This window comes from Mercenaria mercenaria, chromosome 6 (genome assembly GCF_021730395.1).
Source record: "Mercenaria mercenaria strain notata chromosome 6, MADL_Memer_1, whole genome shotgun sequence".
NCBI classification, from domain to species: Eukaryota; Metazoa; Mollusca; class Bivalvia; order Venerida; family Veneridae; genus Mercenaria; species Mercenaria mercenaria.
Window position 1 is genome coordinate 61,360,828 of NC_069366.1, and position 26,116 is coordinate 61,386,943.

Here is a 26,116-nt window from a genome sequence, read left to right on the forward strand (position 1 = left end):
ACTACATTCTGGACATTCGTCGGTAATCACACGTGACCTGTTTATAACAACGCTTCTACGACTTTGTGTGGGTTGAATTTTGCAGTCAGTAAACGGATAAATTATCGGAAAAAGAAGCTCTTACTGGTTTGTTTAGTTACTACTGATATTAAAATGATTTTATTTCTTATTTTTCGAGAAATAAACAAATCGGCGAAACATTAAATTGTATTTTCTTGTAGTTTTTGAAATCGAAAGTAGATCGTCTATGTTTGGCTGCTTTGACGAAACGAAACAACGTTTTTATGAAAAGATTTAAATAAGCGGTAATTTAACCATAAACTTCAATGTCAGATACTGCCAATTGCTGCTAATTGTCTTCGTATCATCACAATTTGTAAAATATATTGTTGAAACTGGAGAAAAGTGTAATCGTATCCGGATATAATATTTTGGGTAAATATCGAGCTGTGTTATGAAATTTTAACATTCAAGTAACATACATGATAGATATTATTGTAACAGAAATGATTCTAGAATTTATTTTTTATTACACCTACATATAATCTATATCAGACTCATATTATAGTCCTGAGGCATGATCTGAAAGTAAAAAGATGAAGTGACAGTCATACTTTGGATATTGTAATACTAGAAAGAATCTAGGTAATATTAAGAAATTGAAACGGAAGATTTTCAGTTAAAATCGCACCAAAGGCTGTATCAAGGGTCTACATATTCAAAAATTTCTTGTGGTAATACCCCAAACCATACTTGCAGGAGGGGGTATCCTACCACACCCTTCCCCCATATTGCCACTTTACAGTTTGATACATTTCCCCTTTTACCACCTGCAGCAATGCCCATTTCAAAATCTGACTACAATTTAAAGCGGAAAGAAACACCCCTCCCTACATCCACCCTGCTACCGACCACGTAAAAATGGCTCAAACCTTTTTCTGCCCAGTCTGGGCCTGTCTGTCTACATGAATCAAAATGGATAATTGAAAGTGGATGGACTTCGGGATAACAGACATGATTTTTAAGGGGTTAACAAGTCTGAAATAGAATAAATGATAGTTTTAACTAAAAAAGAACTGCATTTATTAATATCGGTTACACTATATATTGACACTCAGCAGCATTTACATACATATATCTCTAAACGCAAAAGTAAGTATACTTTAATTTGACATCACTTATAATATGAATGAACAATACCTAGCATATGACAAGACTATCGCCAGGCCAATTATAATATCTGTAAAATATCAGTTCTTTCGTTCATCCGTTACAAATTGTATGTGGCAATCCGCGCTGTAAAATTTTAATATTATAAATTGTCATATTCAAATTTTATCATGTGTGAATATATACCAGCCGATAATTGCCTCTTTTGGCAATGCCGGAGGCAAATGTTTACTGGAAAAATATATAAAGTCATGGGCAGTATCTTAGTGTCAGCTGTCAAATTGTAGTTTGTACTTTCAACATTTTTATTTCTGCGAATCACTCTTCAATTTTAGAGAAATATATTTCGTTTAAATACTTGTATAATGTCAATCAAAGTTTTACTAGGCATCGACCGAATGTTCATTTCATTTATTGTAACAAAATCTCTCTTTAGTTGGGGAAAAAAACTAAAAATAAACTGAAACTGGTAGACTATACTGTCAGTACATCAATCATTAGCCGACTCAGGCCCTTCAGGCCTTTGATTTCCATATGTATTAATATCAGTATGATTAAGTTGCAATTGCAAAACAAGACACTGTCTAAGTGAATGTTCTCACAGGAGTGCAAACAGTAAATTTCAAATAAAGCAACATATGTTTTAGCAAAATCTTAGTTTTACCATACCTGATTACTTTTATGACACATAAACTTGTATAGTTATATAACTTCTAAACTCAGTGTAATTTATTTGATTTGCAACCTTTGTGGTTGTTTGAAAAGCAGACATTCTAACATTGGATTACAACACACACACTCTTCATGAGCAAAATGAGGTAAAATGCACACATTTTTACAAGATAAAGTAAAGTATGTTAATAAACCTGGTAAGTCCAATGGAATGTTCTGCTTTTGGAAAAAATAGATTTCTTAGGAATTGAAATTACTGTATATAGTTTTACCAAAGTAAACACATTTAGACTTTAGATATTTTGTTTGTTATTACAGGACTGGTGAGAAGTTAGATTCCAGTACAGAAAAGAAAGTAGACGAAAAATGTGCAATGTGCCAGGTATGTTGTTCTATATTCTTTATCCTAGAGGAAGACCCCATATGCCTGTCATGTAGTGCATGATATGAATGCCTGTGTGATAGCTTTATACAGGTGGCAGGCTTTCAGATTTTGCTATTTTGGCTTTTGCAGCCATATAGAAACTTCATTTATGGTTTGATTTGATACAAACTTCCAAAATATCTTCAACAACAATAAATCTTGGATTCCTCGACAAATCTGTCAGATCCAATCGTAGGTTCTGGAGTTATTTTATATCTGATTACCTCCCCTGATTGTAATCAGAATGGATTTATATCAGTAAGTACTTATAGGACTTATTTGAAATTTCATTATTGTCATTAGTTGGACTGAGACAATAAGGGTAGATAACTATGGACTAATTTTATGTCATATTACCTCCATTTATTTCGAATTAAAATGGGTATATCTCCATAACTAATGAAGATACAGATCTGAAATTTTATTTATGTCAACAGATGGACTTGGACAATCAGTGAAGATACATATTAACTGAATTTATGACAAACTACCTCCCTTTATTTTTAGCTCACCTGTCACAAAGTGACAAGGTGAGCTTTTGTGAGCGCGTGGGGTCCGTCGTCCGTGCATAAACTTTTTGCTTGTGACCACTCTAGAGGTCACATTTTTCATGGGATCTTTATGAAAGTTGGTCAGAATGTTCATCTTGATGATATCTAGGTCAAGTTCGAAACTGGGTCACGTGCGGTCAAAAAGTAGGTCAGTAGATCTAAAATAGAAAAACCTTGTGACCTCTCTAGAGGCCATATGTTTCAAGAGATCTTCATGAAAATTGGTCAGAATGTTAACCTTGATGATATCTAGGTCAAGTTCGAAACTGGGTCATGTGGGATCAAAAACTAGGTCAGTAGGTCTAAAAATAGAAAAACCTTGTGACCTCTCTAGAGGCCATATTTCTCAATGGATCTTCATGAAAATTGGTCAGAACGTTCACCTTGATGATATCTAGGTCAAGTTTGAAACTGGGTCACATGGGGTCAAAAACTAGGTCAGTAGATCTAAAAATAGAAAAACCTTGTGACCTCTCTAGAGGCCATATTTCTCAATGGATCTTCATGAAAATTGGTCAGAATGTTCATCTTGATGATTTCTAGGTCAAGTTCAAAACTGGGTCACGTGGGGTCAAAAACTAGGTCAGTAGATCTAAAAATAGAAAAACCTTGTGACCTCTCTAGAGGCCATATTTTTCAAGAGTTCTTCATGAATATTGGTCAGAATGTTCATCTTGATGATATCTAGGTCAAGTTCGAAACTGGGTCACGTGGGGTCAAAAACTAGGTCAGTAGGTCTAAAAATAGAAAAACCTTGTGACCTCTCTAGTGGCCATATTTCTCAATGGATCTTCATGAAAATTGGTCAGAATGTTCATCTTAATGATATTTAGATCAAGTTCTAAACTGGGTCACGTGGGGTCAAAAACTAGGTCAGTAGGTCTAAAAATAGAAAAACCTTGTGACCTCTCTAGAGGCCATATTTTTCAAGAGATCTTCATATATATTAGTGAGAATGTTCACCTTGATGATATCTAGGTCAAGTTCGAAACTGGGTCACGTAGGATCAAAAACTAGGTCAGTAGGTCTAAAAATAGAAAAACCTTGTGACCTCTCTAGAGGCCATATTTCTCAATGGATCTTCATAAAAATTGGTCAGAATGTTCACCTTGATGATATCTAGATCAAGTTTGAAACTGGGTCACGTGCAGTCAAAAACTAGGTCGGTAGGTCTGAAAATTGAAAAAAATTTGTGACCTCTCTAGAGGCCATATTTTTCATGGGATCTTTATGAAAATTGGTCAGAATGTTCACTTTGATGATATCTAGGTCATGTTCGAAACTGGGTCACGTGCGGTCAATAACTAGGTCAGTAGGTCTAAAAATAGAAAAACCTTGTGACCTCTTTAGAGGCCACATTTTTCAAGAGATCTTTATGAAAATTGATCAGAATGTTCACCTTGATGATATCTAGGTCAGGTTCAAAACTGGGTCACGTGCGGTCAAAAACTAGGTCAGTAGATCTAAAAATAGAAAAACCTTTTGTTGTCTCTAGAGGCCATCTTTCTCACTGGATCTTCATGAAAATTAATGAGAATGTTCAGCTTGATGATATCTAGGTCAAGTTCATAACTGGGTCATGTGCGGTCAAAAACTAGGTCAGTAGGTCGAAAAATAGAAAAACCTTGTGACCTCTCTAGAGGCCATATTTTTCACGAGATCTTCATGAAAATTGGTGAGAATGTTAACCTTGATGATATCTAGGTCAAGTTTAAAAGTGGGTCACGTGCCTTCAAAAACTAGGTCATTAGGTCAAATATAGAAAAACCTTGTGACCTCTCTAGAGGTCATATTTTTCAATGGATCTTCATAAAAATTGGTCAGAATTTTTTATATTGATGATATTTAGGTCACATATGCTCAAAAACTAGGTCACTATGTCAAATAATAGAAATAACAACGTCATACTCAGTTCAACACTTGGTCATGTGGGGATAGGTGAGCGATTCAGGACCATCATGGTCCTCTTGTTTATCTAAATGAATACACCTTAGCAGTTTCTTATGAGATTGGTTTGAAAAGTTATTTTTGTCTTCCATGGTAAGAAATAATTATATTAGATAACTCTTGATTGAACATTTATCGATATGAATACTTTACATATATATTGTTGTATAGGCTTGTACATGCATATACCAATGCATGATTACCTCCCCTGATTTTAATAAAAATGGATTTATCTCGGTAAATATTTATAGAACTCAATTGAAATTTCATTATTGTCTTTAGTTTGACTGAGGCAATCAGGTTAGATAGCTATGGACTGATTTTATGTCAGATTACCTCCCTTTGTTTCAAATTAAAATGGGTGTATCTCAGTAACTGGTTTGAAATGTCATTTGTGCTATCAGATGGACTCAGACAATCAGGGTAGATAACTTTTGACAAAATTTATGACAAATTACCTCCCTTCATTTTGTGTAAACGAATATATCTCAGCAGTGTATAATGAGATTGGTTTGAAATGTTATTTAAGTCTTCCAGGTAAGGAATAGTCATGTTAGTACAAAAATGCAGCATTTGAGCCTAGGACCCTCGAACTTTGTATGGAAATTGGCCCTGACTAGGTCAAAAGGGACTGTTACAAGAAAATGTTTATCCTGGTGATATTTAATGTGTATGCCTATGTGCTCTATGTCAAAACTTGATCATATCATTTTGAGCAATAGTACTCAGGTGAGCGATACAAGGCCATCATGGCCCTCTTGTTATTTCAATGTAAAGGAGATGTGAAACCAAAATTTGTAGTCCTGTTTGGCGCCATATAACCTATACTGTGTTGGTGCACCGTAAAACCCAAATAAACTAGAGATGCTTTTGAGAAAAGTGCATGTCTCCCACAACTGTTCCTATGAAAATGTCTCGTTTCTCTAGATGGTTTAGACAATTGGATCTAATTAGATGGTCTGGATGAGTGGATCCAATCAGAATTCAAGGGCCATAAATCAAAAGTGCCTGGGCGGATTTGGCTAGTTATCGAACTTGGCTAAGGTCTTACGGCCAAACACATTTTGTTCAAGTTTGGTGAAGATGGGATGAGAAATGTTCGACTTCGAGAGCGGACAATAGTAAAAAGGCAGAGTTTTCCGTAATTCAAGGGCTGTAACTCTAAAATGCCTGGACCGATTTTGCTGGTTATCGAACTTGGTCGAGGTCTCATGGTCAAACACATTTTGTTCAAGTTTGGTGAAGATTGGATGAGAAATGTTCGACTTGGAGTGCAGACAAGAGTAAAAAGGCCAATTTTTCAGTAATTCAAGGGCTGTTACTCCAAAATCCCTAGACCAATTTGGCTAGTTATCAAACTTGGCCAAGGTCTCATAGTTAAACACATATTGTTCAAGTTTGGTGAAGATCGGATGAGAAATGTTTGACTTAGTGCGGACAAGAGTAAAAAGGCCAATTTTTCAGTAATTCAAGGGCCGTTACTCAAAAATTCCGTGGACCGATTTGGCTAGTTATCGAACTTGGCTAAGGTCTTACAGCCAAACACATTTTGTTCAAGTTTGGTGAAGATGGGATGAGAAATGTTCGACTTCGAGAGCGGACAATAGTAAAAAGGCAGATTTTTCCATAATTCAAGGGCCGTAACTCTAAAATGCCTGGACCAATTTTGCTGGTTATCTAACTTGGTCAAGGTCTCATGGTCAAACACATTTTATTCAAGTTTGGTGAAGATTGGATGAGTAATGTTCGACTTAGAGTGCAGACAAGAGTAAAAAGGCCAATTTTAAGCTCGACTATTCGAAGAATAAGTAGAGCTATCCTACTCACGTCGGCATCGGCGCCGGCGTCACACCCTGGTTAAGTTTTTCGTACCAGTCCACATTTTGACAAAGTCTTTTAAGATAAAGCATTGAAACTTTCAACACTTGTTTAGCATCACCATGTCCAGTTATAGGCAAGAGTACATAACTCTGTCAAGCATTTTGACTGAATTATGGCCCCTTTTGGCTTAGAAATCTTGGTTAAGTTTTTCGTACCGGTTCATATTTTGACAAAGTGTTTTGAGATAAAGCTTTGAAACTTTCAACACTTGTTTACCATCACCATGATTTCTGATCTCTCTGTGGGGGCTTTGTCTCACTCTGTCCCTCTGGTCAGATCGCTCTGTGTCTGTACTAGTAGAGGATGATTTCGTGCCCTGTGTGGCTGCAGTTGCTGTAAAGCGCCTTTGAACGTGTTTATCATGAAAAGGGCGCTATATAAATCTGGTATAATAATAATAATAATAATAATGTCCAGTTGTAGGCAAGAGTACATAACTCAATCAAGCATTTTGGTTGAATTATTGCCCCTTTTTGACTTAGAAATCTTGGTTAAGTTTTTTGTACCAGTCTACATTTTGACAAAGTCTTTTGAGATAAAGCTTTGAAACTTTCAACACTTGTTTACCATCACCATGTCCAGTTGTAGGCAAGAGTACATAACTCCATCAAGCATTTTTGCTGAATTATGGCCCCTTCTAACTTAGAAATCTTGGTTAAGTTTTTCGTACCAGTTTATATTTTGTGTAAAGTGTTTGACATATGGCTTTGAAACTTTTATATCTTGTTCAGTATTATAGTCTGTATCAATAGGCAATAGTACATAACTCTGTCGTCTTGTTTGGCTGAATTATGGCCCTTTTTGAACTTGGAAATTGGTTCTGTTTTCGTATATGTCAATGTTTTGACAAGACTATTTGACATATGGCTTTTAAACTTTAAACACTTGTTTATCATTATGATTTCCATCTGTAGGCAAGAGTACATAACTCTGACAACTATATTGGCTGAATTATGGCCCTTTTTGGACTTTGAAATTTTTGTCAAAACTATTTGAACTGTGGCTTTGAAACTTTTAACACTAGTATATCAACATGATTTCCATCTGTAGGCAAGTGTACATAACTCTTTCAACTATTTTGACTGAATTATGACCCTTTTTGGACGTGGAAATTAGTTAAATTTTTTATACAAGTCCATATTTTGCCTAACATATAACTTAACATATTTGCCATCATGGTCACACATCGAAATCCACAAATACAGGAACATTTTTTGTTTAATCCATTTTTTTCTCTTGTCTGAAAATCTCTTGCCTGGAAATATTTTGACCCCATTCTTCAATCAATTCTTTGAATAGCCGAGCACGTTGTCATCCGACAGCTCTTGTTCAGTAATTCAAGGGCCGTTACTCCAAAATCCCTAGACCAATTTGGCTAGTTATCAAACTTGGCTAAGGTCTTACGGCCAAACACATTTTGTTCAAGTTTGGTGAAGATCGGATGAGAAATGTTTGACTTACAGTGCGGACAAGAGTAAAAAGGCCAATTTTTCAGTAATTCAAGGGCCGTTACTCAAAAATCCCTGGACCGATTGGCTAGTTATCAAACTTGGCCAAGGTCTCATAGTCAAACACATTTTGTTCAAGTTTGGTGAAGATTGAATGAGAAATGTTCGACTTTAGAGTGCGGACAAGATTAAAAAGGCTGATTTTTGGTAATTCAAGGGCCATAACTCCAATACGCCTGGACCGATTTGGCTAGTTATCGAACTTGGCCGAAGTATTATGGTCAAACACATTTTATTTAAGTTTGATGAAAATCGGATAAGAAATGTTTGAATTAGAGTGCGGACAAGCTTTGTGACAGACAGACACACACACAGACACACACAAAGACTGGAGTAAATCAATATGTCTCCCACACCACTGTGTGGTTGGAGACATAATAAATAAATAAGTTCTGAAGTAGCTGAATTTTATATGAAACAAAGAACAGCCTGTAAGTGGCAAATCAGGTATGTTTCTCAAAGTGCCAGTGGACAGAGAGGAATTTCATAATTCTCTTTCTAATCATGTATAACAACATTTGGGCACAAAACAGAGACTTATTCAAAGTGCACAAGGTGAGCTTTTATGATCACCCTGTGTCCGTCGTCCATTGTCATCTGTCCCTCTGTCATCCGTCATCAACAGTTTGACTGTTAACACTCTAGAGGTCACAATTTTGACCAAATCTTAACGAAACTTGGTCAGAATGTTACCCTCAATAAAATATTCTAGGAGTTCGATATTGGGTCTTGGAACAAAAACCAGGTTACAAGGTCAAATCAAAGGAAAAGCTTCTTAACACCCTAGAGGTCACAATTTTGGTTCAATCTTAATTTAAACTTGGTCAGAATATTACTCTCAATAAAATTTTGGAAGAATTCGATATTGGGTCATCTTCGGTCAAAAGCTAGGTCACCGGGTCAGATCAAAGGAAAAGCTTGTTAACAATCTAGAAGCCACATTTATGACTGTATCTTCTTGAAACTTGGTAGAATGTTCATCTTGATGATCTTTAGGTCAAGTTAGAATATTGGGCATGTACGGTCAAAAACTAGGTCACAAGGTCAAATCAAAGGAATAGCTAGTTAACACCATAGAGGCCGCATTTATGACTATATCTTCATGAAATTTGGTCAGATTTGGTATGATACAATACGAGGGTTGTCCCAGAAAATAATAGACTTTTTTTTATTATTTCTAAAATAAGCCACGCATCAAATAATTATTTCCACTGGTGTTATTTTAATGTATACTCTCTAGGAATATAAAGTTTAAAATTAAGTATCTGTCATATTATTCGAGTATTTTTTAATTAATGGACGTCAGTCAGTGCTAGTCGGCGCACGCTCAGTTTTCGTCCTACAAAAAGAAGCGGTTTCCTTTTCAAATTCATGTAACTTTCTAGATATACATTTTACAAGATTAAAATTTATATCCATGTAAATGGTAACGTGTGGCGCATAATTATGTTGCGTTTCAAGTTATTTCACTTACGTTAAAATAGTGATATAACTCTGAAAGTCATGGTTGCACGCACTTTCAGAAATGACTACATCAGATAAGTTCACGGCGCAGAAAGTTTTAAAAGCATTTTGTCGCCCTCTCTTTGAATCACTCGCCCAACTTTCCTTAAAACATTTGTACAACGTACAGACAAGTGTCCTGCTTATATTTGCATGACTTCCAGAATTTTCCACTTCCCGTTTTGTTTATGAAGGAGTCACAATGCGACCTACACAATATTTCATTAATACTTCCTGCGCCGCTAACTTTTCTGACGTCGTAATTTCTGAAAGTTTATGCAACCGTTGCTTTCAAATTTACATCAGCATTTTAAAGCAAGTGATGTCAAAGACTTGAACGCAACATAATTACGTGCCACACATTGCAATTAACGTCGATATAAATTTTAATCCTCTGAGATTTATTTCGGGTAAGTTACATGATTTTAAATGGAAGCCGCTTTTTTCTGTAGGAGGCAAAATGAAATAAACTATATAGTCTTGTCAAGTATACATTGAAATGCCATCAGTTAAAATGATTATTTCATGTGGCTCTTATTTTAGAAATAATAAAAAGAGTCCACAATTTTCTGGGACAACCCATGTACTGCCAAACTAATGTATCGTGATATAGAGAATTATGATATATCGTTACTCTCTTACTCATAAGACAAGTTCAAATACCAGGGGTTGTACTCATAAAGCATCTTAAGTATAAGCTTTGACTTAAGTTGAAGATTTTACTTTAGTTTATAATCAATTTCTTATACTTAAGATGCTTTATGAATACGGCCACGGGTCTAATAACTAACACCTGTCTCAATAAAATGATTCCCCTTTTGTCTTTGAAAATCTCTGAAAATATGAAGATATGCATGTTCTGTGCAGTACACTGTTCAGTTCAGTGCAGCTTCCTGCACATTAACTAACCCATGAAGAAGTCTACAGATAAGAAAATTTGCGGCATTGTTTCTTGCTTGGATATTCAGAGATATCATATAGCAGCGTAAAGCATCAATATGTCGGTTTTCCTGTTCCATACACTGTCCTAGTAAGTTCAGTGCTGTTTCCCTGTGACCTAGGTTTTGTTCTGTTTCAGTGCTAGTGACAAGGTTTGCAAGTGCACGTTGTTGGTCTGCCAGTCTCTGAAGAGCTCCATAGATTTTGTATTGTAGGAAGTAGAGATAAGGTAGAGAATCTGCCACTGCCCAATCCATCCAATGGTCACTTTTACCATCCCTTTCAAGTCTGTCCTCTTGTGTAGATCTAAACATTTCATACTGTAGCTCTTCAGGAACACAGCAAATTTCACACCGCAGAAATCTAACACAAAATGCTATGTTATATGTTATCAGTTCTTCATTTCCAGTGTTACATTTATGTCTGAATCCTTGCCTGGGGTAATTCATGAAATGATCATAACATCTGCATCTAGGTTCAACAGTATTCAGATCATACTTTTCTTTTATATTCCTCAGAACAAACTCTGCTCTTTCTATATCTCCTACACAGCATAATGCTGATGCAAGTTTCAATCTACCAGATGCCACATCTGAGTTCAAACCTACTGAAAACCAGCCCAGGGCTTCTGGAGATATACTGTGAGTAGTGTAAATGTTGTGAGATGCTATCACAGATCCTAGAGAAGATGAAAGCAAAGGTGCTAAAAGCCTTACTGCAGATTTTTCCAAACTGCTAAAACCCATTTCTCTGTACATTCTAGTTAGTGTTAACATATAGTCTGATAATCTCTCATGCACCCTCTCATTTCCATCATGCCTTATTTCTTTTAAAAGAAGCTTGTGATTGAAACTTACTGCATCGGCAGTATAAAGTAGCAGCTGTGCTGAAATGTGGGCATTTATTTGGGATGGCGTTAGGTAATACTGTAAAGCTTCACCCATGTTCATCTTCACTTGTAGTCTCATGCCAAGGTCATCAGTGGGAATCTCCAGCAGTGCACGACCTTCACCTTGTAAGATATTTTCAAGGATTTCAACAATTTTATGTTTGTTATGACGAGAAATTCTTCCAGCCATCAGGTTGTTTTCAGGTATTACAAAATGTGGACAGTTTTCTTTCCTAACAAAGTTCTGTAATACTGAAAGACAGCACATCAAACATGCAAGTAAATTGGATTTCACCCAGTTATTTGAATGTGTATTCTGTATACAATGAAATAAAACAGTTTTGCACATGAAACTTGAAAGGACACCATCACACTGAGGATTTATGAATGTTTTAAGAATCATCTTCATTAGAATGTAACATCTTAATTGTGTGATGTTTAAACTGAACATGAGACATCTTTCAGCATGGGAAGTAGATATTCTCCATTCAAGTTCTTCATTCCGGCCATTTTTACTGCTCACTGGTACAACAAAACAACCTGTAGTCTCACAAATATCTCTTCATGTCTTCTGTAGGCCATCTTCCTATACCTTGTTGTAATAACCATGGCCAGGCTTCTGCAGGCCATGATTTACAGTGGTATGCTGGAACATAATCTTGATCAGCAAAACCTGGACTTCCTTGCGTTGATGAAGCAGGACCATTTATTACACTTCCTGCTACAACATTTCTATAACATGTGTTCTTCAGCAGCACTTTACCTCTGCTGACTGTAAGATGTCTGTTTGGTTCATGTTCAAGTAAAGCAGTAGGAACAGGAAGAGGCTCATCATCCCTCAGCTGTTGTAGTAGACAGTAACCTGGTGATGTGGTCTCATCCTGGATCATCAGTAGATTGCGCCTGCCAGGTTGCCACTCACTCCAGTCCTGTATCACATTTAACTTACTATCGCAGTAGAGTGTATCACTGTCTGAATGGAGTCCTATTGTTGTAGACCCTTCAGACTGGCTACCAAAATTATAGGTGGAAATGTTCTTGCCCAGCAGTCTGTCTGTACTAGATATGATAGTTTCACTAAACAAGACCATCCTCCTCGTCTTCAGAATCATTCTCTCATTGACACCAATATCATTGAGCACCTCTGACAGTTTCAGTGATACAGTCCGGTAGAAATCAGGATGTTGAGACATTCTGGAAATGTAAGACAGAAAAAAAATTGAAACAGCTGCATCTTGTATCATATTATTTCAGCCAAGTTTTCTATTAAAATGAATCACGTTGCAGACGAGACATTGCATGTTTAAAACTTACCTTTTAATATTTTGACACATTTGATACCTTTGGATTGAAACAACACCATTTGTATTTTTGTTATTAGACTTGTGTTATTAACAGTTTGATGTTGATGTCATATCAAGATAGACGACATTGGTTGAACTGATTTTAGATAAAGACAAAGAAGCAGAAAGAAACACTAACATGATCTAAATAATCTCACAGTTATGTCTTTTCACAATGAATTTTATTAAACTCGAAAATTAGAATTGATAAAATTCACAGCAGAGCTAGGTAGTTTATTTTATCATTCATTTCTGTATGAAAAGGCACTCGTATTGATTAATTAGATTACATATTATAATAGTGCAGAATGTTTTTCTGACATAAAAGTATTTTCCATTTACCTATATGTCAAGTGTAACAGTTTAACCATTATGAAATTATCATTTAAAATAAAATGTGTCTGATCCACTCACCTTGAACTTATTTTCTCATAAAGGTTGGTTATAAATATCTATTGCCTATGTCTTAGTTGTAAAACACAAAATTTTATGATGGAAATCATTTCAAGTCTACTTTCTCTTCTAAATAATTTGGAAATTTGATGACAATTAACTTCCTCTTTTGGTTCTGGTTAAATAAGAGGGGTAATTCATTCATTAAAGATGAGAGAAACTGCTTATTATTTCCCCTGAAATTGTGAATATGTTTTAGGCCTAAAAAAAATAGCCGTGGTCAAAAAAAGTAGGGTTGGTAGGTCGGTATTTTTTTATGCCCCCACTTTGGGGGGCATATAGATTTGTTCTTGTCTGTCCGTCCGTCCGTCGTTCCGAAAATGTTATGTCGCGCGTAGCTCTGAAAGTATTTGACGTAGAGTCACGAATGTTGGTCAGCATGTGTAGTTGTGCACCTGGGGTTTCTCGTCCGGATTCATTCAGTCATGTTGAAGTTATGGCCCCTGAGTTTGTAAAAATTGGTCATTTTAATGTTGTGTCATGCCTAGCTCCAAAAGTATATGACCTAGAGTCACAAAACTTTACAGGCATGTTGGTCAGCATGTGTAGTTGTGCACCTGGAGTTTCGCGTCCGGATTCATCCAGTCATGTAGGAGTTATGGCCCCTGACTTAGTAAAAAATTGGTCATTTTAATGTTGTGTCGTGCATAGCTCCAAAAGTATTTGACCTAGAATCACCAAAGTTTACAGGAATGTTGGTCAGCATGTGTAGTTGTGCACCTGGGGTTTCGCGTCCGGATTCATTCAGTCATGTAGAAGTTATGGCCCCTGACTTTGTAAAATGTTTCATGTCCCGATTCATCCAGTCATGTAGGAGTTATGGCCCCTGACTTAGTAAATAATTGGTCATTTTAATGTTGTGTCACACATAGCCCCAAAAGTATTTGACCTAGAATCACCAAAGTTTACAGAAATGTTGGTCAGCATGTGTAGTTGTGCACCTGGGGTTTCACATTCGGATTCATTCAGATCGTAGGAGTTCTGGCCCCTGACTAATGTCATGTAGTGGGGGCATCTGTGTCCCATGGACACATTTCTAGTTTTTTTTTTGTGAAGCATTGTTACCAGGTAAATCCAGCCCACACTCAGGCTTTGAGCTGTGTATTTGCCATTCCTAACTATAATTGTCAAAACGACATGTCATAAAATCAACCTGATAAATATAAGCCAGTTAGTTTGATCGTGTATTCAACACTCTGTCTAAGAGCTAAAAGAAGTGTGTCGGTATGTTGACATCTTAAGTGGAGATCAAAGCGGTATAGATGCCCGAGATTGTCATGGCATTACGTCATGTTTTCGCACCATGTGACACATCATTGGTCGGTATTGGTCGACATGATTGTACCGCCTCGGTGAGAAGAAATCAGTAAAAAAGGTTTCTTCTTTATTTTTTTTTAAAACGAATGTGCAATATGGCGTATAAACTGATAGGTAAATGTGTTAAACCATAACAGTGGATATCCTACCTTGGTGACCTATTTGCTCTCACAGAATCTACATTATTTTTTGAGAAGAATATATTATGTAGTGTCGCGTCAAAAATCCATGTACAAATATTCATTTATTTGTTAAACTTATTAAAAACCACAGCGACATCATACTGCTTTATTTTAAAACCACAACTCTATTTATGTTCATGTGCACAGGCACGGGTCCAGTGTACATTTTTTTGTTTAATAGATTTTAATCCCCCGAAGGGAGGCATATAGTTTTTGAACCGTCTGTCGGTCTGTCTGTCCGCAATTTTCATGTCCGGTCCATATCTTTGTCATAGATGGATGGATTTTCAAATAACTTGGCATGAATGTGTACCACCGTAAGACGACGTGTCGCGCGCAAGACCCAGGTCCGTAGCTCAAAGGTCAAGGTCACACTTAGACGTTAAAGGTCATTTTTCATGATATGCATTCGTGTCTGGTCCATATCTTTGTCATCAATGGATGGATTTTCAAATAACTTGGCATGATGTGTACCACAGTAAGACGACCTGTCGCACGCAAGACCCAGGTCCGTAGCTCAAAGGTCAAGGTCACACTTAGACGTTAAAGGTCATTTTTCATGATACTGCATTCGTGTCCGGTCCATATCTTTGTCATCGATGGATCGATTTTCAAAGAACTTGGCATGAATGTGTACCACAGTAAGACGACGTGTCGCGCGCAAGACCCAGATCTGTAGCTCAAAGGTCACACTTAGACGTTAAAGGTCATTTTTCATGATAGTGCATTCGTGTCCGGTCCATATCTTTGTCATCGATGGATGGATTTTCAAATAACATGGCATGAATGTGTACCACAGTAAGACGACGTGTCGCGCACAAGACCCAGGTCCGTAGCTCAAAGGTCAATGTCACACTTAGACGTTAAAGGTCATATTTCATGATAGTGCATTGATGGGCATGTCCGGTCCATATCTTTGTCATTCATGCATGGATTTTAAAATTATTGGGCATGAATGTGTACCACAGTAAGACGACGTGTCGCGCGCAAGACTCAGGTCCGTAGGTCAAAGGTCCTAAACTCTAACATCGGCCATAACTATTCATTCAAAGTGCCATCGGGGGCACGTGTCATCCTATGGAGACAGCTCTTGTTTTTTTTTCAAACAAATATACTTTATATATGTTAGTCAAATGAAAAAAGAAGTCGATGGCAAAAAATCCGGTCATAGTGTCATATACATTGAAAAAGAAGTCAGTGGCAAAAAATCCAGTCATAGTGTCATATACATTGATGTATATGACACTATGACTGGATTTTTTGCCATCGACTTCTTTTTTCATTGCTCATGTGAGTTTTTCTGATCGCTCGATGTCCGGCGTCTGTCGTCTGTCTGTCTGTCTGTCTGTCTACATTTAGCTTGTGTATGCGATAGAGGCTGTATTTTTCAATTAATCTTCATGAATATTGGTCAGAATGATAACCTTGATGAAATCTAGGCCGAGTTTGAAAATGGGTCATCTCGAGTCAAAAACTTGGTCACTAGGTCAAATTAAAGAAAAACCTTGTGTATGCCATAGAGGCTGTATTTTTCAATTAATCTTCATGAATATTGGTCAGAATGATAACCTTGATGAAATATAGGCTGAGTTCAAAATTAGGTCATCTCGGGACAAAAACTAGGTCACTAGGTCAAATCAAAGAAAAACCTTGTGTATACGATAGAGGCTGTATTTTGTAATTGAGCTTCATGAATATCGGTCAGAATGATAGCTTGATGAAATCTAGGCCGAGTTCGAAAATGGGTCATCTCGGGTCAAAAATTAGGTCACTTGGTCAAATCAAAGAAAACCCTTGTGTATGCGATAGAGGTGGTATTTTTCAATTAATCTTTATGAATATTGGTCAGAATGATAAACTTGATAAAATCTAGGCTGAGTTCGAAAATTGGGTCATCTCGGGTCAAAAACTAGGTCACTAGGTCAAATCAAAGAAGAAACTTGTGTATGCAATAGAGGCTGTATTTTTCAATTATTTTTCATGAATATTGGTCAGAATGATCGCCTTTTTGAAATCTAGGCCGAGTTTGAAAATGGGTCATCTGGGGTCAAAAACTAGGTCACTTGGTCAAATCTAAGAAAAACCTTGTGTATGCAATAGAGGCTGTATTTTTCAATTGATCTTCATGAATATTAGTCAGAATGATTGCCTTGATGAAATCTAGGCCGAGTTCGAAAATGGGTCATCTTGGGTCAAAAACTAGGTAACTAGGTCAAATCAAAGAAAGACCTTGTGTATGTGATTGAGGCTGTATTTTTCAATTGGTCTTTATGAAATTTGGTCAGAATGATTGCCTTGATAAAATCTAGGTCAATTTCGAATATGGGTCATCTGGGGTCAAAAACTAGGTCACTAGGTCAAATCAAAGGAAAAGCTTGTATATGTGATAGAGACTATATTTTCCAATTGATCTTCCTGAAATTAAGCCAGAATGATTATCTTGATGAAATCCAGGTCAAATTTTAATATGGGTCATCTAAGTTCAAAAAGCAGGTCACTAGGTCAAATCAAAGAAAAAACCTTGTGTATGCAACAAAGGCAAAAAAATTTTCAACTGATCTTCATAAAATTTTGTCTGAATGGTTGCCTTGATGAAATCTAGGTAAAGTTCGAATATGGGTCATCTGGTGTCAAAAACTAGGTCACTAGGTCAAATCAAAGAAAAACCTTGTGTATGCGATAGAGGCTGTATTTTTCAATTGATCTTAATGAAATTTGGTCAGAGTGATAGCCTTGATGAAATCTAGGTCAGGTTCGAATATGGGTCATCTGGGATCAAAAACTAGGTCACTAGGTCAAATCAAAGAAAATACAGTGCAACCTCTACAGAGCGGCCCTCTCTACAGCAAAAGCCTCTCCACAACAGCATCATAAACATTTCCCATAGCTGAAATTTAATATCAATTTAACCTCTATAGAGCAACAACCTCTCAACAGAGGTCAATATCTGCATCTCCCAAAGGGTGTTGCTCTACAGAGGTTGCACTGTACTTATTTATAATCAATATTTTTGCTCCAGTTTTAATGATAATTGGTCAGAATATATTTTTCCATGAAATCACTAGGTCAAACATGTTTACACTGTTATAGTGTGTTATGGTGTGTTTCTTAGGTAAGCGACCTAGGGCCATCTTGGCCCTCTTGTTTTTTGTACTCTCTTGTCAAAAGTCTGAATTTTATGACCATAGTATGTATTATTTTTTTACTTTGAAAAATAAATATATAATTAAGATCGCGCTGTTTGAAAGTTTACAAATAATTGTATTAAAATTTGATCGTTTTTATAGAATTTTGCCTACATTTCTGTTGACAGCTTATTAAAATCGTTATAGAATTGGAACTGTATTACTTCATAAGCGTTGTTGAAAATTTGAAGTGATTGTATTTAAAGATGAATGAACTACATGCGTTTTTTGTGTACGTGTTGATAAAAAAGTAACGGCGATGATATTACGAGAGGTCGCACTTGCTCGTGGAATGGAAAATTACTGCCATGACGTTCACGGCTAAATTCCAGTCAATCCAGGTAATTGTGAGGGATGTAATTTCTTAGTTTGGTAAAGTTACAACGTAAAAAACATACGCCTGATCGGCCGAGTGCACAGAGAGGTCCACTCTTTAACTCGCCAATATGGCGGACAAGTGGAACTTTACACAAATACCGGACAGTCGGTCTGGCCTTGACTCGGAAAACGGTGGTTCGTGTCAAAATCTTCCGGGCTTGTCCGTCGGACTGACGAATTTCGCGATGAGTCTGGACATTCGCGGTTATTACCAAGAATTTTGAAATCTGACATGGTCGTAGATTTATTTTAAGAAATGCCAATGAAAAACTGCAACGAACAAGCATATATCATTGGTAAAAAATAACTTTTATCATAAGTATAGGTCATAAATTGTTACTTTATTAAAAACAAAAGGCTAGCTTTGAATTTTGTTCGTATGTCACATATTTTCGCAACACCAATTTTCGGAATTTTTTAGTCATTTTAATATTGAGATATTTACCTATGTAAATTAATATATTTCAATATTAATTATTTTATAAAACATTGGGAAACACTCGAAACTATAATAGGGGCCCGATAAGGTATTACATCGCGTATTGAAAAGCCAAAATCGCAGAGCTGACACGTGTCAAATGAAGTAAAATGACACTTGCCAAACAGAATTCACGATAGGAAGTGGCAGATTATTATAGCAGTTGAAAAACATTGGTAATATTGTGTAAAAAATGACGCTATTTAAATCTTTAAGCCAAGTAAATGACATACTACCGGTCTTCTAGAGAAACGGAACCATCTTATGCGTAATGTCGTCTGCCTTAAATTGTTTTGGCGTCGTTTACTTTAAGTGTTTTAGGCTGAAAAGCATCGTATTTACATAGATAAGTGATCAAAATACAGCCATGGTTGGATGTAATTCTAGCTAAATTCAAAGTTTTAAGTAAATCGTAAAGTATTCGGTAGAGTCCATTTCTTGTCTAAAAAGTTGCGTGCATCAGCTTTCGTGTTTGCAAGCATTTGGTGTAAATTATATTTTGTAAGCTTGAAATGAAATTAATGCAATCATAAACCGTCAGTCCGCTGTGTATTTGTCATCCTTGAGGTAGTGACACGTGACACGAGCAAACGCACTTAAGTGTGACTTAATTATCGAGTAAATTGTAGTGACACGGAAGGTATAATAGCACAGCAGTTTTGTTTGATCTTAAAGTCAAAGCAACGCACTATCATGGTCATGCATTAATCAGTCTAAGCTAAAAAAATTATGGTCAGCAATTAAAATTTACGGTCGGTGGGGCCACCAGAAATACAGCTCTTTTTTTATAGGCCTAAGGCTACAGCACAGGTTTTTGAAACCACAGAGCTTACAGTAAACCTACAATAAATTTGCAGATTTTGATCCTATACAGGAGTGGTAAATGTGCAATCCAATTCCCACTGGGAATAGGCTTAAAATGGGTTGTGCGACATCTGGTGCTGGTGTTGTGCATCAATACGTACAAAATCGAAGAATTTTGGTGGGTTTTTGTTTTTGTAAATAATGACACATTTATGAGTGCTTTTGAAAAAAGCAAAATGCTATTTGACCCAAAAATGAATAAAGATCATATATGTGAAATATCGACTTACCAGTTTAAGAATCAGCCCTATTATCACAAAACCTCTGCTTGCTTGAACTGTCAAAAAAGTATGGAATCCTGAATAATGCAAATTTTCTAACTCTTGTGCCTTCTTTCTGGAAATGTGATGCTTCTAATGATCAAACGCGTGTAAAACAGTCATGGATATTACATACACTTGAATGAAATGTTGCTTTTGGGGGAAAGATTGGCAAAAAATAATTTTGATTACATAGAGCTGACAGTACTTTGATACAATATATAGAGCTTGCAGTAATTTGATTTCATATAACTTACAGTTAGCTTACAGTATTTTAACATAGTAGAGTTTACAGTATATTGATACCATAGAGCATGGAACTGGTTAAATAATTGAGGTTTTGCTGGGTCCATGTTGCAGGGTAAAGAAATATGCAGCCAGACAGGCTAACAGGTTGTTTCTGTCTGCCATAAATAAAGGTGAAAAAGAACTGCAATTACCTAATTAACATGATCTGTATAATATCTGGTTACAACATCTTTGAAGATTTAAGACTTCTTTAAAGCACAACTGTCAGAAAGATTCATAGTTGCTTATAGATTTCTTGAAATAAAATTCCCACAAATAAATAAAATCCCATTTATAGTAAGCAATACACTGGGAACGTTAAAAAGCCAGACTGTCTATTCAAAAAAAGCTAGGCTAAGTTGCCGGACAAGTCTGTATCTAAAATGTTCTCTCTGTCTGTTCTGGGGGCTTTATCTCACTCTGTCCCTCTGGTCAGATCGCTCCGAGTCTGTACTAGTAGAGGATGATTTCGCGCCCTGTGTGGCTGCAATATATGTAAAGTGCCTTTTAACGTGTTTATCATGAAAAGGGTGCTATATAAATCTTGTACATGTATAATAATAATAATATTTCATGTATAAAAATGAAATCCAAAAATTCAGATTTCCATGAAATAGCTGTGATTGCAGAAACCATGAAAGTTTGGTGCTTGCAAAATAATGTGATTTCAAAATATATTGTAAACATTTTCAGGCTCCGCTAGACACAAGTGTTGGCGTCTCATCTGCGTTGTCAGCAGTAGAGTTCTCGCAGAAGATATCACAAGGTTGTATAGAGGGAGACAACTCCAGCAAGACAGTAGAATGCTGTGGGGAAGGTGATGGTAGTTGTCAGTCAACAGCACAAAATAGGTATAAACTACCCTAAGCAGTTGCTGTACAGAATATACAAGATACATTACTTTAAACTGTTTGTGTAAATATTGAGCTTTAGAATAGATATGATACATTCCTTTGAACTGTTGCTGTTAGTATTGAAATTTACAGAATAGAAACAATAATTCCCTTAAAGCAGCATGCCTCCAGATTTGGCTAAAAAATAATCTTCCTTTCAAATTGAAGTTTGGTCATATTATGAACATTAGAATATGAATTTTTGTTTCTAAAATATTTTAAAAGTTCCAAATCAAGAAAAAAATATGACCACGCTAGGAATCGAACCCCGGACCACTGTGGAAATAAAGACATTTTCCTGTTGTCGTAACTGTAACTGTCAGTATTGTGGTAATAGAACAGGTATGACTGTTGCTGTTCCATGCAATAACGCTAGCTTTAAAAAAAGACCTTTATGGACTTTGCAAGTATGTCTATTAAATGGGCTGATTCCTAAAATTAACTAAAATATTAATATTGCAGATTTTTTGTTGTTTCCATTTCAGTTGTTTAATATTTAGATTGATTGAAGTGAAATTTATTAATTGAATTATCAAAGAATGAAACAAATTAATTGTGAAGAAGTGCTTTGTCTTTCAAATAGTTGTTATGAGATATAAACAGCTGATAGATAAAAATTAAAATATATATATTACAGTATGATAAGGTGTATGAGAACATATCTCTAGGTAAATATTAGGGAGTCTACCAGTTCTTCTTATTTTGGTTGATTGAAAGAAAATTATTAAATAATCTGTTGGTTTCTTTTTTATAAACATTTCAGCCCCGATCAGAAAGAAGTCCTGTCCAGTTTGTGCTATGCATGTAGACTAACAGTGAGAGATATGGTGAGCAGCAGCTGTTTGTAGTACAATAAATATGATATATTCTAACATGACTCGGTTTGATTTCCAGTTAAACAAAGAAGGAAATCAAGCTCTGTATATTCTGTGATAAACAACGGTTGACAAGCGGACCGGTAAGAGAGCATTATGACGTCAATTATGACGTCAAATTGCCGCATGACGTCCGATACATTACTCCTCGCGTAAAATGAAGTCCAGTATCATATCTATTAAAATATATCAATGAGCATGTCAGAATGAAAACAATCAAGGCCTTCTTAATATTTATCGTCTAATTTACCACGGTTCATCGTTCAGAAGCTTCAGTATTTAACCACTCGGGCTAACGCCCTCGTGGTTCAATTCCTACACATCTGAACTCTGAACCATGGTAAATTAGACGATAAACAACTCGAAGGCCTTGATTATTTGTTAATTAAATTATAATTTTCTTGAACTGATCTTTAACCTAGTAGTCTGATTGAGAGCTCTGCAAATCAATTTCAAGGATCTTAATTTATTGTCTGCTCGGTAACTTCTAAACTGCTGGAAAACTGTTCATAAAACTAGCATAAAGTATTAACTTCAGTAAGTTGATATGCAGAGTGCACAAATTAACAACTGGATCACTAGGCCCAATATACAAGGTCATACTTGAAGGTCAGCATTCAATTTGCCTTAAATCATGTGTGCTTTACATAATCAAAATCTGTTGAAAGATTTTCATAAGACTAGCATCAGTTATTCAGCTCATTAAGATGACTTGCAGAGCGCATGACCCAGGTCACAAAATTTGGGTCAAGGACTTGGTCACAATTAATGGTCAAAAATCAAATTTGCTTAAATTATTGTCCTCTCCATATCTTTTAAACCACTAGAATTAACATTATAAAATTGGCATCAGTTGTAAACTTTGACAAGGCAACATGCAGAGTCCAAAACCCATGTCATTTGGTTAAAGTTAAAGGTCACAGAGGTCAAAGATCCAATAGCTTACATTTGTGTCTGTTCGATATCTTCTGAACTACTGAAAGGATTTTCATAAACAAAGGTACAGTTCAAGGTCACATTTGAAGGTCAAGTCATGATTACAACACTTTATTTACCCTTATCAGTGTGGTACTTAAGGTATAAAGCACCTGTACTGATAGCTCTAGTTTTTGATAAAATAATATGTGTCTGATGTAATAGTTTATGTAAAACCATTTTTTTCTCAAAGTAATGTTGCTTTACTCAGATTTTTACTTGAAAGAAACCATCTTAAATATTAAGCTCCAAGCTCATTATGTAAGTATAGACCTGCAACTGAATTAGATTTATATTGGGAGGAGGGGGTATATTGTTTTGCTCACATCAGCCTTTTCCATTCAGTAATGGGAGAAGGCTCAACTTAGAGTAGTCAAAACTTTTTGGGTTGAATGCCTGTGGTCTGTATATGGTCCTTGATGTTTTGGGAGTCAGTAGGTCAGAGGTCTAGGTCACAGTGACTGTCATGTTGAAACAGTTTCCCAATCAATAAAAGGAGAAAGCTTTGGCTTAATAGAGTGATGCTAGTGTTTTTAGCTCACCTGAGCCAAAGGCTTATGGTGAGCTTTTGTGACCGCTCATTGTCCATCGTCTGTCCAGCAATATGCATCCGTCCATCAACATTTTCTAAAAAAATCTTCTTCTTGAAAACTACTGGGCAGAATTACACCAAACTTCACTGGAATGCTCCTTGGGTGCCAGTCTTCTATTCCAAAACCGCAAGGCGTAGGGCCTTGATATTTGGCATGTGACATCATCTGATGGTCCTCTATGAAATTTGTTCAAACTGTGCCCATAGGATGAAAAGAGGTCCTGCCCCGGGGGGTCACAAATTTTACAAAGACTTATATAGGAAAAAACTTTAAAAATCTTCTGGTCTGAAACCACAAAACCTAGGCCTTTGATATTTGGTATGTAGCATTGCCTTGTGGTCTTCTATCAAAATTGTTCAAATTATAACCCTGGGGTAAAAAGAGGCCCTGCCTCGGGAGTATCAAGTTTTACATATACTTACATAGGAAAATTTTCTAAAAATCTTCTTGCCTGAAACTGCAAGGCATAGCCTTTTGATATTTGGCATGTTGCCTTGCCTAGTGTTCCTCTACCAAAACTGTTGAAATTATTCTCCTGGGGTGAAAAGAGGCTCAGCCCTTAGGGTCCCAGATTTAACATAGACATATCTACAGGGAAAAAAATCTTCTTGTCTGAAAGTTCAAGGCCTAGGCCTTTGATATTTGGTATGTAGAATTGCCTAGTGGATCTCTTAACAAGATTGCCCAGATTATGCCCCTAGGGTGAAAAGACACCCCACCCTAGGGGTCACTTGTTGTATGTGTTATATAGGAGTAAATACTTCAAAAATAATCAGATCATATTTCCTAGAATGCTTAATTATAATTACCTGATGACACCAAGTGATTAGGAGTCACTGACCTATTTTCTTGTTTTTTAAGGTACAGCCTTAAAATTTGGATGACATGTACAGTTTTGCACACCGATCTTAAAACTGACTTTCAGTGACCATGAATGTGACCTACTGACCTACTTTCTGATATTTTAGCATCAGTTTGCTGTTTTAAACATGTGGCTCACATTACTCAGGTGAGCAGTTCAGGGTCATGATTATTGCATGCATCATCAGATGACTCCTTTTTGTTTAGAGATCTGTTGGTCATTTTGAATATTGGAATTACAGTGCTCTTCAGACTGAAAACAGTTCCCTGTCAGTATATGGAGAGGCTTAGGCTTGTGGCTGGCAATCTTGAAATGATGATTGCCTTATGTCAACTGGCGGCCTTTAAAGACGTGCGCTCAAACAACTGAGCAGACTGTGTTATCTTTTTAGCATTGCTGTATACAGAAATGTAGATTACTTCAATGAGAGCATCCGGACTCCGGATTTTATTGCTTTATTATATAACAGTGTTTATTTTGTGATTTCAGGATGATGTTAACAAATTACCACTATATGTTCTCGGTGATGTAGCTTGGAGAAGTAAAAGGTAACTTTCATTTCGAGGATTGAACGTAATACTGCTGTAACTCCTCTATTTAATGAGTTACAACAGTATTGCTTATAATATGTATTTTATGGCTCCCATATTTAGGTTAATTAAAACTTATTTGTTACAAATTGGCTTGTTGCAATAAAATTAGTGTGGTAACAAAGCTGTCCTCGAGTTCAAATCCATGACCTCCTGTTTAATTTGCTGACATTCTATCGCACTATTGTGTGCCATGTTGATGAACATAAACATGATGTACAGTGATCAAGTTAAATCTTTCGAAGAAGAAACAGTTGTGTTAAATTTAAGCTTGTTTTATTGTCTGTAATGTTTATCTGATCCATTTCATAAATTCTGATATTTGCGTTAAAAGTATTGTTGTAATTACATTTCGCATGTGCATAGATATTCAGGTAGTATATATAAGGAGACTTTGGATTGACTGGAAATAGATTTTATGAAAAGTGTCCTGGGGGTGATTAGTAACTTAGTTACAATTTCTTGTTTATGAAAATTAGTATTCTTTAAAATACTATTTGGAATTAAGTGTACAAAATTTTGGAGTCTGTCCAGATGTGTAATAAATGAGAAATATATCTCTCTGTTCATGTTTCAGGTCAAATATGAAGAAAGAAATAGAGGACTTCCTTCTACAGGATGTATGACAGGATACAGACAAACTCCAGTCAGTTTGCTCACATTTTCAGATACTTCATCTGTTCACAATTTAAGCAATCTATTCAAGTCATGTATTTATAACATACTATGAAATAATGAATGAATAAACTACTAGTGTATTTTTTGTAGAAATCATTACTGTGTTTTATTCTCCCACACAAAGCTGATCACTTTTAACTTTTATGAGCCAGTCCCTTTAGTGTAAGTCAGAGTAAAGAGACAATAAAGTCTGTTGAAACAGGGTTCAGACTGATAAAAGTCAGTTCTGGGAGTAGTCCGACTCGTCTAGGCATATGATTTATTATTTCTGAACATAGTCTTGAAATTGACCAATGGCAATGGTGTATGCAACACTTGTCTCCAAACTTAAAAGTGTACAATTTAAATATTCTGTAACATTTTAATTAAAACATTAAGTGGCATCTAACCTGAAACAATTTTACTGTTAAAACTCTAG

At 36.1% G+C, this 26,116-nt stretch overlaps 2 protein-coding genes across 4 annotated transcripts in view; one reads left to right on the forward strand and one right to left on the reverse strand.

Moving 5' to 3' along the window:
• Positions 1-25,794, forward strand: part of LOC123548736 (cytoplasmic tRNA 2-thiolation protein 2-B-like) — a 54,459-nt gene extending 28,665 nt beyond the window's left edge. The window contains exons 12-16 of one of the 2 annotated variants that reach the window (XM_045336243.2): positions 2,161-2,224; positions 20,926-21,083; positions 21,889-21,952; positions 24,920-24,978; positions 25,598-25,794. In XM_045336243.2, the coding sequence (XP_045192178.2) occupies positions 2,161-2,224; positions 20,926-21,083; positions 21,889-21,952; positions 24,920-24,978; positions 25,598-25,646 (394 nt within the window). In that variant the 3' untranslated portion in view covers positions 25,647-25,794. The remainder of the gene's footprint in view (positions 1-2,160; positions 2,225-20,925; positions 21,084-21,888; positions 21,953-24,919; positions 24,979-25,597) is intronic. The other variant, XM_053546081.1, reaches the window with a different exon arrangement.
• Positions 577-13,347, reverse strand: LOC123548735 (uncharacterized). 2 transcript variants are annotated; one of them, XM_053546082.1, is made up of 2 exons: positions 13,242-13,347; positions 577-12,678 (listed from the first exon to the last, which is right to left on the reverse strand). In XM_053546082.1, exon 2 carries the CDS (start codon positions 11,933-11,935, stop codon positions 10,532-10,534), a length of 1,404 nt encoding a protein of 467 aa, XP_053402057.1. In that variant the 5' UTR covers positions 11,936-12,678; positions 13,242-13,347; the 3' UTR covers positions 577-10,531. The 2 variants fall into 2 exon arrangements, with proteins under 2 accessions (XP_053402057.1, XP_045192177.2); XM_045336242.2 differs by having other exon boundaries at positions 10,870-12,678.
• Positions 25,795-26,116: the final 322 nt, after the last annotated feature.

Coding starts and splice junctions, on each gene's coding strand:
- LOC123548735 (XM_053546082.1), bottom strand. CDS start 11,935: ATGTTCAGTTTAAACATCACACAATTAAGATGTTACATTCTAATGAAG.